Below are 18,124 nucleotides of genomic sequence, written 5' to 3' on the forward strand. Positions count from 1 at the left end.
GCGGCTTTTATAAAGTGGCGCAACCCCGCGTATTTTAGTAGAAAATGCTCACGTTAATGTCCCATGGGCCTGGATTGATCTGGTTTCTAGTTATTTCAGTCACTAGCAGCATTTTTTTCTTTTTTGGGAGCATAATTTGACAATTGATATATCAACATTAATTTGGGAGTTGGATCCTAAATATAGACAGTAAATTGCCCAAACAGGCCTCATAATAGGATTGTTAGCTTTACCATCATTGCACCCTAAGAAATAATTCTATTTCTTCCATGCACAATGTATCTTTTCTTTGTGGAATTGAGATTTTTTTTAAAAAGAAAATCATTGCTTTTCGATGAATTACACCTTGGTGAGAGAGTGAAGTTAATCAATTCTCCTAAGTCTTGAAGATTATAAAGTGCTGAGATAGGAAGATGGATAGGTAGTGATTTGGTGAGGAAGATTATATGATTGACATAGAGCCAATTCATTGGTTCAATGGCTCACAAATGGCATCACACGGATTATTTAACAGGTTATATGAAATATTATGTCGTTTAACTCCATGCGAAGACCCTATCTCGACACGCATTTGTATTAAGATAAAACAAATGTATTAGCAATTCACTTTTTAATCAAATTTAATAATCAAATTATGTTAAATGTTGTGTAAATCTTAATTTCTCCTGAAAAAACATAATGAATCATAAGTTGAAATAACTAATTAAGGTGGTTTGAGTTGAGTTGGTTCTTAATGTATATGCCAATCAGCATCGTCATCACATTTCAATTTCAACTTTATTGAGATTATTTAACATCTAGTAGCTTAAATATGAGGCTGGTTAATTATCCAAGCAACAATTAAAAAATTCCCATAATTTTTTTTAGATGAATTAAACTTCAAACCAACGAATAATCTGAAGTTAATCAAAGGTATAAAGATTCATTTTCCAAATATAGCAAGAAATGAAGTATTCTCCAATAGTCCTTAATAATCGCTATTTTAAAGCAAAAGCGTGAATCATCTCTGATTATTTTTTTGAATTGGAGAGGTTTGGTTCAAAACACTTGTCTTCAAATGAATTAATCAAGATTCATCTTCCAATATGTACCCATCCAATTCAGGATTCATCACCGACGAAGTGAATTTGCTGTTGCCCCATTCAGCAAATTGAACCGGGTTAGGTCCAATTTTAAAATCTTCCTTTTATTTTATTTTATTTTATTGCTAGAAAAAAAAGGGAAGACTCACTGCCCCTTCTCCCCCCACGAGCACCACCTAAGTAACGGCAGACCAGATAGCGATTTCATCGGGCAAACCAGGCGGGGGACATTCGGTCTCTGCATTTAATCGACGCCCGTGCGTTTCGAATCTGTGCCACTTCGGTGAAATCAAAGCTTCGTTCCCACCGTGCTACCACCTCAGTGGTTTTAAAATCTTCTTCAAGACAACGTCCTACCACTTATGGTTGGTTCTAAAGACTCCAACCTGAAGTCATCCCGTTAATTAAAAGAACCCTCTCTAACTCACGAGCCAATCTCTTCCTTGAGCCTTATGTTTCAAGAGTAAATGATTGAAGAGAAGAGCCCAACAGGACTCTGACGGCCAGGTCACTATGTCATCCCCCAGGTAAAAGAAGCTCCCACTGGCTCAAGCTTGAGAATCTAGCTTCATATTCAAATAAAGCTCCGATTAGAGCCAAAGGGACACATAACATAACAAGTTATAGATTAAAAAATTCCCTAGAATCTTTGTTTAAAATATACAGCCTCAAGTAACATAACCATCACTTAAAGTACTAACTCCTCTATTCCATAGATTCCATTTTCTTCTTCTATTTGGAGTCTAGAGAACGCTTGGTGCGCAAATAGAGTTCTTCCCCCCCCTTTCATAGGTTAGGCAAGTTCATCTCTACTAACTAAGAATGCACTATTATCAACACTATCTCAAAAAGCTGTTCGCCATTCTCATTAAGGTTTATTAGCCAACTAGCTGTATGTTCCCTGGATTAGGTTAACCACAGTGATTGAACTTTCTTTGGTAACACCTCACCAGCTTCGATGGCAATAGACTAATGATTCTCTCTCTCTCTCTCTATCTTTGCATAATGTCTAAGTTTAGGATGCGTTTGGTTTGCGATCGAAATAGAAATGAATTAGAATGGGTATCCGATTGGCCATATTCTCTGATGCATTTGATACATGACTAGATTCAAAATTGGTGTCGAAATAAAATTTGAATACTAAGGAAGAGTTGGAATTGGATTTTGGAGGATTATGGCAATTTTCATTTCTTTGGAATCAGAACGGAAATGGTAGTCCTCCCAACCAAATGATTGAAATAGGGTCATTCATTCTCATTCCTATTCTAGAGTCCAACTCTTCCCAACCAAATATATTGCAAAAGTATTTGTCAACATTATAGTCCAAGCAAGGTCCAGGTTTCATAGAAAGATGTCACTTGGAGTGATTCTACATACTCATTAGTTTGTTGAGTGCTCATCAACAGTAACAAAGGATTATGTCGAATGCCTAAAATTGATAACAATATTGGAAATAATAGAAATATTCATTACAAGGTTGTTGTGTTTTAGACGACATAGTTTACTTTTTCAAATAGTTATTTCTCCATTTGATGAGAATTGGACAGAAAATGCCTTAAGTAGGATACTGTTGACCACTAGAAATGTTACAACAGCCATTTTTTGCCTCAAAAAGCAGCATTTCAAACTTCTAATATTAAATAGTAACTATTACAATTGCTATTATGATGGTGTTATGATGGACAACAGTGGAAAATAATGGATTATCTTTTCTTTCACTTTTTAATGAATAATTTTTTTATTGTAAAATTATTTTTGGAAGGAAATTTAATGTAAAAAAATTAATTATTTTTAAGGGTGATATATTTCTTCTTAAATTTCTCTTCTTCTGTTTGACTAAAATTAGATAAACATTGTTGTAGAACTTGTATTAGGACATTGTTAACTTCCTTGTCAATTGTGCAAATTTTTACCTTCCTTTTATCCAATATTTTGTACGGTCTGGCCAGCACCTAGTAATTGTTGATGAGTAGATTGAGCTTTATGAAATGCAAACTAGCTGTGTTAGTATAAGCTCTTGTGGTGACAACAGATGCATGGATTATATAATTCTATCCTGCCCTCATTCTGGCATTCAGAAATGGTGTATAAAGTATTCCTCAAGCTAAAACTAGCTTTATTTCAGTTCTAACTCCACCCAACACTGCAATTGCATGAAACATGATGGACACCTCCAATTGAATAACACTAAAATGTGGTCCACTTACTTGAATTTAAGATGTCACCCTCATCTAACCTCATTTTGGTAGGAGAAAGCTTATCTATGATCATTATTTTTATCTTGTCGCCTTTTCAAGATTCTTATCACCAAATGCATGCCTTGTAGGATGATTTCCAGTGCATGCTGCTCTAATAGACAGACTGGGTTGTCCAAAAAAAATGTAACATAGACTTGATGCCACTTGGCTTACCCATAGCTACATTTCTATTTAATCATCACTCCATCATGTCCCTCCATCCAAAGTATTAGGTAGACTTAATCTAGCCATAAACTAGTCCATTCAAATCTATTATAATACTAATATACTATTTTAAAAATTCAATTAAGTGCTATATTGGGTACAAAGTGATTATTATTTCTATTTTATAAATTAATTAGGATGTATTTGGTTGAGATAAAGTGGAGGAGGTCAGTAAACCAACTATGGATGACCTGGGATTGTCCTCTTCATAACTATTAAAGCATAATCTACAGTTAATATTCATTGCATGAAGAAGGCTCACTTTTTCACCAAAAAAAAAAGAAGGCTCACTTTTAGCCAAACGGTTCGGCAGCCAGACACTAAAATAAAAAAAAGTCTCCTTCCGTGAGGACCGCACTTTAGAAAATAGAAAGGCGACCTTTTTCTTCTTTAAATTTAACCCGCGGGTAAGCAGAACAAAGTCTCTCCCGTTTAAAATCCCAGCCCACCACATCAACACTAAATCCTCCGCCACCCACCACCACTACAACCACTGGCATGCTGTTCCGCCTCCTCCCGCGCCGCCAGTCCCCGCCGGCACTGCCTCCTCGGCGTAGAAGGATTGCGGTGGTTCGGCTGGGAAGCCGGCGGGGGTGGCGCAGCGGCCGGAGGTTCTTCGTGGGCTTCCTCCGGCGGGTGCGGTTGGGGTGTCTGGTGGCGCAGTACCGGAAGGCCTTGAAGCGGGTGAGGGCGCGCTACGCGGCGCTGATGTGGGATCTGATCGATGGGGCGGCTACGATCGAAGCCGTCCATTCCCGGACGCTCACGGAGTCCTACTTCCCGGCTATCGTGGGGCCGAAGCCGATCATCGTCGCCAGCTGCCCTAACTACTATAAATTCTGATAGAGAGATTATAATTTGTCTTCCCGCGCGCGCGAAAGGATGTTAGTATATGTAGTAATAAATGGGAAATGAAATTTAATAGGAGAGCAATATCCATTTCTCTCTTCTTCTTCTTCTTTTCTTTTTCTTTTGATTTTATGGGTATTTTCATGTAAATAGATTACGATATATTAGATATAGATGGATCCGCTTGATCTTTTACTTAAATCTCTAAATGGTGAGGATTTTTTTTTTTTCGATTGAAGAGCATTTTAGTTTGCTGGTTCTGCTTCAGGATTATAAATAGTTCTAGGAATTACATCCGCCTCAACTCATCATCATGATTTGCAAAGCATGATATAGAGGGATGCTAATCAGTTGAGATAACACTAATTGTTAAACTCATTAAGTTTTATTGCAGATTGTATTGAATATTATCTAAGATTTGGATCTAGTTAATTTAACTCATAGTACGACTTGACTTGTATCATATTGGAGATGAAAGGAGATACATGAACATGTATTGATCTTAATTAAGAAAAGTTTATGGAACCAAAAGTTTAAATACATTAAATCAAATAAAATATGAGAAATATCACAAATCTCTTCCCGGCTCTTCGTTTCCTAATGTCTCTCACGAATCCAAGGTAGAGAAATTTTTTTGCATGTTCAGTATCTCTCTCTCTCATGCATGCACGCACACACAAATACGCATCAAACTCGCTAATTTATAACTTGCATTAATTATCATCTTTGTAGTTCATAATTTTTACCAGAAAAAATAAGAATTTTTATATGGCTTGCGCTCAGAAATCTAATACATATATGAGATATTCTTGCTAAAAAATGATGGTAGGTTGATGATAGATATATGCTATGTGGAAAAAGAACCAAAACGATCTTCCATCTACTAATTAGATGCCTATTTGTTCGTAGTTTATGGACAACAGTTAAAGTGCAACTAAATTTGAGAGGATGGCTTACCAGCATTAGTGATTTGTGGACCAAATGGAGAAACAGAAAATTCTAACAACAAATGAGAAAAGTTGCGGATCAGTTGATTGCTGTTGTCTATTGCAAAATATAGAAGAAGCGAAATGCTCGATTTTTTTTAAAGAAATCAAATTCTATCTATTGTATTTTGTAGAAAATCTTATCAACCTTCTTCAGTTAGAAGCATTTGTGTTTAAGAAACTGCTTGACTCTCATCTCAAACTTGAGAATAACTTCGCAGCATTGACGTCGCACGTTGAGAGACGTTGATCTATTTTTATAAATACGCTGACTTATATTAGGATGCAAAGTTTATATAGTTGTACATTGAAGATACAGAGATCCTTCAAACTACGTATGAGATTGTTAAGTTTAACAGGTCTACTTATAGACCACTACCTTTTGTAAAAAATTTTAATTACTTTTTAAAAAAAAAAATTCTTTATAAATAATTTTTATAAACTCTATTTTTCTTACAAAAGCCGGGTGGCTTTGCCTCCCTCTTCGTAAAAAAAAAAATCTTTAGGTCCTACCTAGTCAAATTAGAAAGTCATCATTCAGACAGACATTTGTTCCTTAGGCTCTTTTTTAATGTTTTCATGTGCCTCTTTGTTAGAGAATCATTTACGGAAATTGTGGCCATAGCCTATGTACAGCCTGAAGTTCCATTGTCACTTTCATAATATTTTGTTCAATGATAAGTCGATATAATATTACAACACTATAGCAACTGGTTGTGCAAACTAATAAATTGTTATATGCTCTCCAAATATATTCAACTCTTTTATTAATCGCAGTTTGACAGCCAAGCAGCTGGTTAGCTTCCAGTAGGCAATTGTATTGTTAAAAAAAAAACAGAGAAAAATAAAAGAAAAGAAAGAATGCTTTGCTGTTTGTATATTGTAGATGCCATGCAGGCCAACCTTGGACGCGTGTAGGACGGACAGCCCTTTCACTGCTGCATGAAAAGATGCCGGCGTTCATTGCAAGACACGGAATCAAGCTCAGGTCCATCCAGCTCACCTGGGATCATGGATTGGTCCACCCCGTACCACGACTACCAGCAAAGGGTTGGAATGCTAGGCTGGCACTTGCTTTTTTTTTCGTGCCCACTGACTACACAGTTTTTTTTTTTTTTTTTCCTTAAAATAGAGGTATCACGGATACAATCAAACAAATCAAAAAACAGTACATCACGAAGTACACAAAGCAACTCGCCTCTTTCACTCAGAGATGATCCCCTGAATGATTGGCAATAAAAGAGGTCACCTAGTCGGCAGCCCCATTGACCTCTCTAAATACGTGCTTCGCCTGGAGCACCATCCCACCACAAACCATGGCTCGAATATCTTTCAACAGCGGATGGTAATCACCGACCCCCGAAAACATGCTGGACTCACCCAATGATCGTCGCAGAGTCACCCTCCAGAGAAACCTCTCTTCCCTATAGGGCATGCCGAAGCAGTCGAACGTAGCACAATCCAGCCCAGGTGACTCTCAATTTCGCGGCAGGCACGGAATTCCATATCAACACTTTTATATGTTAAATAGCACAATATACACAGCATATACAATTAAGACATAATTCAATCATGCATTCAATCTTTTATAAGATGGCTCAGGAGTATAATCAAACACCTTTATGATGTTAGTACAGTGGTGTAACATGTAAAGCAAGGGAGGTGCATTTCATGTGTAAAGATAAGAGTTAATTCATGCGATTGGGCACAACTTAGGTGGCATGGTTGGGACTTGGGCACCATGTGGGATGGTTAGGACCTGTGAGGGCTCACCTGCATTTAGCATTTGGTTATTGGACTCACCATGACAAAGTTGAGGTGCAGCGTGCTAAACTTATTGGAGCCAGGATCCTCTCCAGTTTAGGGTTAAACTGGAGAGATCTAGTCTCCATTCACAACTGTACAGATATTAAAAATCGTTCACATTAAGTGGAGCTACATGAAATCATCACATTCTTTTTTTTTTTTTTTTTGCTCTTCTGTATATAGAACTTACAGCATTCTAATACAATAGATCTTACAGCGGGAAGAGCAACAATATGGCCGAATCCCAAAATACTAATTTGGAATGATTAGCTACATATAAAGCGAGTCGATCCTCGACACTAGTAGCTTCTTTGTAGATATGTGCTGGCCTGAATGATCGCAATGTGGCAATCAATCTCCTCGCATCATATGATCGGCCAAACCCGGCCCTCCTAAATCTCCTCTCAATTCTGCAAGCAGAATGGAGGAATCATAAACGTGTGCTATCTCATTTGTGATACAGGATTCACTCAATCACACCTTGCATCATGCAATGAATGAATGGTCAGTTCAACCACGAAACTGGGGACATTTAACCTGGCTTTATGGTGCCCAATTACAGAATGAAGAAAAAAGGGAGCTTTCTCTTGGGTTTGGTTGGGAAATATACAAACAAATGATGGGCAAGTCAGCAGGCTGATCACCTTCACTATAAATATGGGACACATGGATAGGAACTCCCCGAGCAGAAGATGAGAGGTTGAAGCTCTGAGGATTATTTATTTATCCATGCAAAAACTTTGGCTGGGTCCTTGTAATCAGAAGGCATATCCATCTCGAATTCATTGATGGCCCGTTTGACACCTCCATAGGCAGCTGTCAACTCCACGTGGGGGAACAGAATCCAAGCATTAACACGTGGCAGCATCAAGGAGGATAGTGCCTTACAGTCCCTCACAATTCCACCTCCATCCAGGTCATTATGAATCCATACACCACATCTTTGTGCTCAAGATGTATCAACTCAGTATAACAGGATTTCTTTTTTTTTTTCCTCTTTTACACAAATTCCAACCTTCTTATTGACCTTCCAGAAAACCTCGTTACCTTACAGATGAGTTTGAAGAATAGGATAGTACCTATCAAACTAAAACAAACACAAAATTAGAAATTTGGTAATATCCCCTAAAATACCTGTCAACCGGAGGTGAGAGTGGATTAGATTATATCCGTCCAATTTTTTTTTTCATATCTCAATTAATATAAATACAAATTTAAATATTAAACTAGTATCCGTATCAATATTTATTAAAAAAATAATTTTTATAAAAAATATAAATATGTATAGACAACTATTTTTAATTAAATATTATATAGCATTTATAAAATTTTAAAATAAATACGTAACTCTGTTATCATATTATTAATTAGATTTATTTTTTGCTTAGTAATACTTTGGTCTATGGACATAAAATTTAATTATCTATTTATTATTTATATTTCTAATATCTTTACGTCTGTATCTATTTAAAATAAATATAAATATAAATTTTTATATTTAATATATATATATATAATAAAATAAATATAAATATGAATATGTTAATCTCCTACACGGGTTTGATCGAAAAAATATTCCATCCTTAGATCTCGCAACTATACTTTAAAGAGCATAAAAACCTTTACCACCAAAAGCTTTTCTAATCACCAACCATTCCAATAGAAATAGTTCCAACACAGCATTCCAAAAACAATCCGCAACAATTAATCCAAGCAATCTTGTTTGGAATTGCAAAATTGGCATTTACACTCGAAATTTTTTTCCCATTTAAGGCAAATCCCCAAACAACCCCAAACAAAGACCTTCTTTTTTCTCTTTTTTTTTCTTCCACTTTTTTTTTTTCTCAAGCACAATTTCGCCCATCACTAAACCACAACCATTTATACAAAATATCAAATACATAAAACTATGTTTCTTTTTTTTATATAACAATCATACAAGAGATCAGCGGTGGCAACGTACTCATTATCAAATTATTTGAAAGAAAAAGAGAAATTAAAGATAAAAATAAAGATGAACCCCAAACAAATACCAATTTTCCTTCCCGCTTGTTTTTCCTCTGTTGATTTCACAAACGTACGATCCCAATCACTAATGAACCAGAACAAATTATATAAATTTTGAAACACATAAAAATTTGATTTTGATATTTTCGATATCAAGACAAGAGATCAGTAATAAGGCCATTAAAATAATTCCCCCGGATTTAATCAAAGAGAAATTCCCAATCAAAAATCCCTCTTTCCCCCCCTTTTTTTCTCTCTGTTTAATTCACAAGCTCAAATCCTTCAATCACCAAGCCAGAGTATACATTCAACCACATAAAAATCTAATCTTATATTCATCACACACGAGTTCAGAGATCAGGCCATAATTCATCCAAATTTTAGAGGTAAATTATAAAAGGACAAAGCAAAGTACAATAATTGGGGGCAAATACCAAACGATCAGGATTCCGATCAGGCGCAAGCACAGGGGTTCTCCAGCGCAACGAGATCCTCCTCTCCACGGCTCCTAAACAACAGATACCCGACGGCGAGCCCCACGATAATGGCGACGAAGACGCCGCCGTTGAAGGACATCACGGCGAGCATGAGGAGGTACCCGATGCCCGAGTTGAGGCCAAAGAGGACGGCGGAAGCGAGCCTCGCTGGAGCCCACGGCCGGCCGGCGGCAACGGAGAGGAGGAGGGGGGTTTCCACGGACAGCGGTGATGACGGCTTGGATCGGGCGAAAATCTTGAGGCGGATCCGACGGTCCTCCATGTACTGGTAGAAGGCGGCGGCGAGGAAGAGGGCGACGAGGCTGAGGGCGTAACCCGGCCACGACTCGGTCCGCCACGAGTCGAAGAGGATAGTTACCTTTTTGCCCCAGTAGAAGGTCATGTGCATCATCTTGGCCTCCAAGAAAGTCGGGGGCAAAAGTGGAAAAGTGGAACCAAAAAACTGGGAACCGGGAAGACGGTAGGTGGGAAGGGATGCGTGGAGGGGTCGGAACTCGGAAGATAAGCACCCGGACGGAGACGAGAAGGTCATATAAGGAAGGAAAGGAGGGGTTTTTTATTTAATTTAGTGCCCTCGCCTTTTGTCACAATAACACTTTTAGGTTTAATCACGGTATTATAATAAGACAAATGTTAGGGTCCTTTTCTTGCAAACCCAGCATCTTTGGCTTGACGAAGCCGGTATTTTTAATATTATCATTAGCCCTAACTACCTATCAACCTACCTCATTATTATTTATATTTTTTATTTTTGCTATGTTAATTGTGTTAGAGAGCGTATGTTATTAATTCTTTTGAAAATTATGAATGAAAGGTGTCATTTACGAAAATCCTTGAATGATTTTGTATGATAAAGTTTTCACTTTTTCCAAACATACCATAATTAATCTAGTTTATAACTTTAATGGAACTAATGAAAGTAACATGTTTCTATTATTTTTCTGATTAGTTAAACGCCACAAGCTGGCTCCGTCTAACAAGCTTATTACTATATAATCTATTATATATCTAGAATGGAGTTTCGGCTTGTATAGAATTCTTCATTCATCGGAGCTAATTTTAATAACACCAGCATTAATATACTCATCCACCATCGATCTTTGTTTAATAATCAAAATATATTAATGATGCACATGTTAATATATTTAGTCAAAGTTAATTACTTAATATATAGCAAAAATTTAGTTGGAATTTTTTTTATTTATTATAATTTTTTAAAATATCATATTGCATCTTAAAAATAGTCAAAAAAGGAGGATAATATTACAGTTTATTGCATGATGACCAACAAAACTTTAACTTTTATAGCTTTTTATTTATTATAATATATTATATTATTATATTTCATTTCTAAGATAATTAAAAAATAGAGAAAAAAAATCATACAAACATATTGTATGAGTTACATGCTAATTTTCTATCTAATATTCGAGCCTGTATTCATTACTAGATACTATGACATACTTATGCTGTTTAATATAAAATACAATTTATCGATATTGTATTTTCTTAGGCATGCAATCGATTTTAAAGTAATTAAGCACAAGTTCTTGGTCCTTTGTGTCAAACTACTAAACACTCCCCCATAAACCTCAAGCGGCGACAATGGTTGTTTAGTAATTTCATAAAGAAGCAGGGTTCGAAGACAATGAGGGAGGAGCAACGCGTACGCATGTGTGCGGTACAAAGATGTACTTCTCCCCTATACTACACGCCATGGAGATTACGAGGAGAGCGTGGAAAACGGGAACAGGGATAATATTTACATATGGAGATAATATTTACACGTCAATCCCTTGCCAAATTCAGACTTGGGTGCAAGAAATTTTAGACATCAACATTTTTCAACGTGCCCGGATCTAATCGTTTTGAATCCCATGTCCTAAGTCAATCCCCTTCCACACCTGGCTGCATACCAAATGGGTAGGTTTGGCTCTTCCCTTGGAGCATGCACGAGTATAGGGTTCGTTTGGTTTGTAAAAAAAGAAGAAGAGAAAGTGTGGTCCACGAAAAAGTAATGAGATACCTCTTGTTTAGTTGGAGTTTTCAAAGAAAAAAGACGGAAAAGTTATATTTTCATAGAAATATGATTTCCATATTTTATGGGAAAGTTTTTCACATAAGCCGAAAATCATTCCATTTTTGTTTTTTTTCAAAAAAGACCCTTCTGTATTAAAGAGACATTAAAGACCTAATTTTTATTAAGGGTATAATATAAATTACACATAACTTTCTCAGAAAAGTAGATGGTCAATCAAATATAAGCACTCTAGAAATCTGTCACTTTCCTATGGTTAACCAAACATGCTAAAAGTACTTTTCCAGGTATCCTCTTCCTAGGAATCTGCTTCCTATGAATCATATTCTTGACAGAAAAAATGCTTCCTGCGAACCAAACGAGCCCATAGATTATTTTTTTTGGTACACCGGTCGCTCATATTAATCTCGTGTGAGCATAGCATACGAGGTAACTCAGTCTGTAACTCTGTTTGTCTTTCGATACACATGCATGGCTTGAAAATCCTTACACCTCTGCACCAACCACTAGAGCTCGTTTGGTTCGCAGGAAGCATTTTTCCTCCTAAGAATATGATTCCTGGAAAACAGATTCCTAGAAAGAGGATGTCTAGGAAAGTACTTTTGGCAAATTTGGTTGACCATGAGAAAGTGACAAAATTCCAAAGTGCTTATGTTTGGTTGGTCATCCACTTTCCTAGAAAAGTTATATATAATTCCTATTATGCCCTTAATAAAAATTAGGTCTTTAATGCCTCTTTAATGCTTCTTTAGTGCTGAAGGGCCTTTTGGGAAAAAAATAAAAATAGAGTGATTCCAACCTCATGGGAAATTAACTTTTCCATGTTTCTCATGTGAATAACTTTTCCATGAAATGTGGGAATCATATTTCCATGGAATACAACTTTCCTGTCTCTCTCTTTTGAAAACTCCAACCAAACAAGAGGCATTTCATTACTTTCCCGTTGACCACACTTTCCCCCCTTTTTTTCCCGCGAACCAAACGAGCCCGAAATGTAGGAATCATATTCCCATGAGAATACAACTTTTCCGTCTTTCTCCTTTAAAAACTCCAACCAAACAAGAGGCATCTCATTACTTTTCCGTTGACCACACTTTCCCCCCTTCTTTTCCCGCGAACTAAACGAGCTTTAGATATTGCCAAGAAGTGGAGGCGCATCCCCCCGCTGCCCCTCCTCCAATAACCACTCCACCACTACAACAGAATCTCCCTCAAGAATAATGCTTTCCGCAGCTAACACTCATCTCGCATATGAGATGCCCTCTCACGCAGCTCTGAGTTCACTAGGCAAAATTTTTTATATTTTTAAAAAGAAAATTTTATCTTCATTATATTCAAAAAATGGATTTAGAACTTTTAATTGCTTGGTGCAACTACTAGGATAATCCCTGTTTCATACAAGGACAGAGAAATAGAACTTGCTACCAAGAACCATTTTTGGACTATTGCTCTTGCAGGTTTACATATGTAACTTGGGGCAGGTCAGACAGAAATCAGATTGATTCAACCTTTAGATTTAGTTGTTTTGGAGCAATATACGCTTAACTTTGGTTGCTTGCTAAAAAATTCAATCCAATTTCAAGTTGGATTGAGTTTACATCGCGACCATGGGTAACCCGGTCTAATTAGAGCCAAATCAAAATTATATAATACCTATCTACCTGACCCATTTTGAGCCGAAGCACTACCTCTTTTGATTTTAGTGCTCTCGGTCCAAGTAAATCAAAATTTAAACAAGGTTCCTAAATGTAATGTCTGCATTCAACTTGGACTTTGATCAAATCGACTTCACCCAACCACGCCCAAGTTATGTTTCGGTTGAAAGTTTGGAGTTGAATTGGGTTTAATTTTCTTTGAGAGGTTCATCATCATATTGATTTGGATTTTGGTTGGGAATTTTGTTGACCAGGTTGGGCTCTTGTAAGGTGGCATGCACCATGGGATTGCCACTGGTTTGGAGCAGGTGCTCTTGTAAGGTGGGAAATGGCTTCGTTGCGCTCCACTTAAAAACCTCTTCCCCAATTTATATTGGCTATGTTGGGCTAAATCTGGACCTGTATCATCCCTCTTCAACCCAACTTCTTCAAGATGAACATTATGTGTGGCTCTCTATCCTTTGAGGCACAGCAGAAGTTTCAACTTTTAATCACTTTTTCAGGTATTTATCTCAATTCCGACAGAATCATCTAATAGTTGGGGAGCAGTGGTAATTTCTCATCAAATTCCCTTTATAAATTCCTCAACTCTAGAGGAATCAAACGACCTCTAGCCAAAAAGATCTTGAGCCTCATGGCCCCTCCAAAAAGTAGAAGGGTTTCTTTGGGTTGCCCTTTATAATAGTCCCAATGCGAGGGATTTCTGACATAAGAGATTGCAAAAGAATTTTAGTGGCTGCATTTTTTGTGACATGGATTCAGAAGCTGTTGATCATATCTTCATCTCCAGCCTGTTTGTTGCGCAAATGTGGGCACCAATCTCTTCTGTATTTCATCCTTTTCTAACTCTTTGTTTGAATGATGCTTTACCTGAATCCAATATAGCTTAAACACATGCCCGCATGGATTCTCACATACCTCTCTCTATTCAAGCCTTGATGCCCTCGTCATGCTAAGAATTTAAATTCATCCAAATCTAATTACAGGGACTATGATCAGCCTTGATGAGCCTGTGCTGCATTTTTCCTTAATTCATATAGATCACGGACCAAGTCCACCCTAATACAATTCGTCACAGTCCAGAATCTCACTCCACAAAGCTAGTCGGAAAGCATATTTTGAGTTTCTTAATCATGTATAAGTATCCAAGATTTTTATAATGAATAACTGATTTGAGACCAAACACGTGCCCGCACGGGTCTGCATACTTATTGTCGCTACATAAATACCTCCAACTCAATAATATTTGGTGGCTAAGCTAACTTATTCACTAAAGAAAAAAAAAAAAAAGAGTGCACCATGAATGATCCAATCTCCCCATGAATCAAACTATAAAATGCAGTTCATGGGGACAAACAAAAGTCCTGGAGGGGGGTAAACTTCGGTGCTCTCCACCCTGGATATCAGTCGTTCCTTTTCCACTGACGCTAATTTGAGAAGCCAAAGGTAGGGATCATCATTGGGCCGGAGATAGGTGGAGAAAATTTAAAATTTTACACTGGTAACTCAATAAACCAAACTAAAGTAATATTTAAAATTTACGACACTAGTTCACCTTACACAACTCAACCCCACGGAACCTTCCTGAGTGCCAATAGCGTTACCTAAATCTTGATCTGAAGCTACGTTATATCAAACCTGAAAACCCAACCTAACTCAAATTTCCTGGCAGATGGAAAGGTGTGCATTGGGCAGTGTTTTAATTGGGCGGATACAGGTTGTCATGACTTAAAATCTGGTGGACATTATGAAAATTTTTCTGAATTTGCATCGGCCTTATTTTGAATCAGGGATGAGCACAACTAAAATCAACAATTTATATTTGTTTCTAAAATGATCTTGTCCAATAATCAGAGATAATATTTGTTCTGAAATGATCTTATCCAATGCAGAAGACTCTCATAAGTGCTGTTAAAAAAAAAATGTGATCACATAATCTTCTAGCATGTTTATTGTGAGGCGAAGAGAATTGCTGACTGAGTTGTCTTCTATACTGTTCATCATATTAGCGAGTTTATATGAACTCAGAGTTTTACTATTTCTCCTCCACCAAGTTATATTTTATTTATTTTTTGATATGACTGGATGCATTGTTGGCTAGTGTGAACAGTCGGTGTACTGCACCAAAAGAAAAAAAAAATCATCCCCGGCAACGCAATGTCCGAGTTTCGTGAAGCTCTGGTGCTCTGAAATGCCAGAGCACAATGGTTTGTTTAATGGGTTTAATTGGATATAATGGAGATCGATGTGACTAGTTTATTTATTAAAGGTGACCGTCCTTCACTTAACTTGACAACCTGATACCACGTCAGCAAGATTTGGTTGGGACATAATCAAGTTAGAGTCATAAATTAGCAGACATGATTAACTCCTTAAATATATAGCTTGAGCTTGGAGGACTGGCAAGCTTGACCCACATCAACTCATTACTAATCGAGTTAGATTGAAATTATTAAGAATGAAACTTGAAATTAACCTATAAACTTGAAATTATATATTAGAAAGTGAGGAAAAATATATGAAAATACTTTTCCCTTCCATATCAATAAATTCTGAAAGGATCATCCCCCTTTTCTACCAACATAATTAATATATAAATAATGCATCTTGCTTTGCTGGCTGCTCAGCTCTCCCAACGAACGAAGCATAGAAGGTAACGCGCGCCAACTGGAACCCACGCGGGCTGGCTGCAGTCCCTAACGGTCAGGTTCGACCGTCAGCCAATCAGCGCGGCGTGTATCGCGTCGTCTTCCAGACGGCGTTGCAGCTCGATCATCGGACAAACCCCGCCCTGGATTAACGGTGCTGCGGGGAGCCCATCAATTTACACCAAAGTTCCCCGGGCCCACATAATCTTCAAGAATTTTTACAAATCTTCGCGTGCCACGACTCATGGGGAACTTGTCGGGTGCATGAATTGGTGCCCGTTCAAGATTTCGAGCTGCTTCGCCTCCCTTCTCATTGAAAAAATAAGCATATATATCTAACGGAATTTTTCTTCGGCTCTCGTTTAAATAGCCGGCCATCATTCTTTCTCTCTCCCTCGCTTCTCTCCGCGTGGTCCGCTGGTTTGGAGAAGGGAGCGAGACGCGGGGAGAGGAGAGGGGGAGACGAAGGGGGAAAGCGATTTCCGGTCTCTCCCTCCGCTCCGTTCTCTTTGGCACCTTCCCTCGAGGTAGATTTCCAAGAATTTGTTGCAGTTTAGATCGAATCGCGTAGTTTTCTTCCATGATTTTGTCCTGCGTATCGACTCCCTCTCGTGTCTAGGTTCTCCTCATCTTGACACATTTTGGTTTGTTTTTTTTTGTTTTTGTTCTTGATCGACTTCTTGATTCTTGTTGATCGTTGGCATTCTTTTGAAGCAATTGTGGACTTGGTACAATTGTCGTTAAAGAGATGAATCGATGCCTTTTTTTCTGATAGGCTTTGGATGTCATTAGGCTGAGCCTTTCCCTTTTTTTTCCCTGATTATTTTGGGTAGGTTTTGATGTCAAGCCGTTGATGTCAAGCCGATACATTGAGGTCTTTTTATTGCATCCAGGATTTAATATTGAAGAGTTTCATTGCATCAGGGTCTGGGATGAGTTGATTTAAGCTTTTATGGGGTATTGGTTCATAGGATGTGAAACAGATAGAACACTTTGATCTTTTTTCCATTGTTCTTTTAAAATTCATTTTAGTTTTGATAGTAACATGTAATATAATGCTGGCAGAGCTCCTTCTATACAATTTTGGTTTTTGAATTTACCTATAGACTTAAAATGAAAGCTTTTCTTGCTCAAGTTAGGATTATTTTCTTGGATTGTTTTGACTGGTCTTATTACTAGAAGAGATGAAATGTGTCGTTTGTTAATGGATGTTGGCAATCCTGAGATCTAGAAGCTCTGATTAAAGTGCTGCTACCTACTGTTGAAGATGGGGGTGATGTCGAGGAAGGTTTTGCCTGCTTGTGGAAGCCTATGTTTCTTTTGCCCTTCACTGCGAGCTAGGTCTCGACAGCCAGTGAAGCGATACAAGAAGCTTCTATCTGACATTTTTCCTCGATCTCAGGTCTGTTTTTATGTATTTGTCTGTTCCTTCATTGTTTAATACTTGTTGTTCCAGCAGATAACTAGCTTTTGGATGTTTTCTCCGTAACTTTTAAATTTGAACCACTTAGTTCTCACTGTCAATGAGAATGACGGCAGTCAGGTAAATTCACTGGTTTTTCATGGTGTCATGCCAATTCTTCTTGTATCAAAGAAAAATGCTGCTTGTTTCTTTTATGTTGATATGCTCTTTCTATTGATAGATGTTACCATTTTACTTGGTGCAAACTCTGGATGGTGTGTAGTGTTATCTATAAGCCTTTAAAATTTTGCTTCTAAGATGTTTAATAACATTGTCAAGCTCTAGATTAAACTTGCAACGAGACCCAATATTCAGTTTATCGTGGATAGTCAATATTGAATACTGAACTAATTAATAGCTTTTTTATTTTTGAATTCTAGTACACATCCACAGTTAGGATACATAAGTGCAAATATAACAATAATAAAAACTAAAATTTGTCCTCGAGTTGTAATTCGTGACATTTCGAAAGGTGGAGCTCATTGCTACTTTCCAAAAAAAGAATGAATTTATTTTCAAAATAATAAAGAAATTATGCATAAACATTGAAAATAGTTGAGTTTTGACAATGTAAAATTCCTTGTGAAAAGGAATCACCAATGTATGCTGATATTGTTCTATTGCAATCTTCA

At 37.3% G+C, this 18,124-nt stretch overlaps 2 protein-coding genes across 23 annotated transcripts in view; one reads left to right on the top strand and one right to left on the bottom strand.

Moving 5' to 3' along the window:
- Positions 1-9,494: 9,494 nt before the first annotated feature.
- On the bottom strand, positions 9,495-10,209 carry LOC103703291 (copper transporter 5.1-like). The gene has a single exon (XM_008786092.6). It carries the CDS (start codon positions 10,078-10,080, stop codon positions 9,646-9,648), a length of 435 nt encoding a protein of 144 aa, XP_008784314.1. The 5' UTR covers positions 10,081-10,209; the 3' UTR covers positions 9,495-9,645.
- A 6,178-nt stretch (positions 10,210-16,387) lies between these two features.
- The window catches only part of LOC103703292 (protein SEMI-ROLLED LEAF 2-like), a 34,916-nt gene continuing 33,179 nt past the window's right edge, over positions 16,388-18,124 (top strand). For 6 of the 22 annotated variants that reach the window (XM_088714464.2, XM_088714465.2, XM_039131518.3 and 3 more), the window contains exons 1-2: positions 16,391-16,557; positions 17,213-17,432. In XM_088714464.2, the coding sequence (XP_088570590.2) occupies positions 17,298-17,432 (135 nt within the window). In that variant the 5' untranslated portion in view covers positions 16,391-16,557; positions 17,213-17,297. Of the gene's footprint in view, positions 16,558-17,209; positions 17,433-18,124 lie in introns of those variants that run through there. The other 16 variants (XM_088714470.2, XM_088714472.2, XM_088714459.2 and 13 more) reach the window with 11 other exon arrangements.

Source organism: Phoenix dactylifera, chromosome 18 (assembly GCF_051530095.1).
Source record: "Phoenix dactylifera cultivar Ajwa chromosome 18, Ajwa_hap1_PhDact_Kaust_v1.1, whole genome shotgun sequence".
Classification (NCBI taxonomy): domain Eukaryota; kingdom Viridiplantae; phylum Streptophyta; class Magnoliopsida; order Arecales; family Arecaceae; genus Phoenix; species Phoenix dactylifera.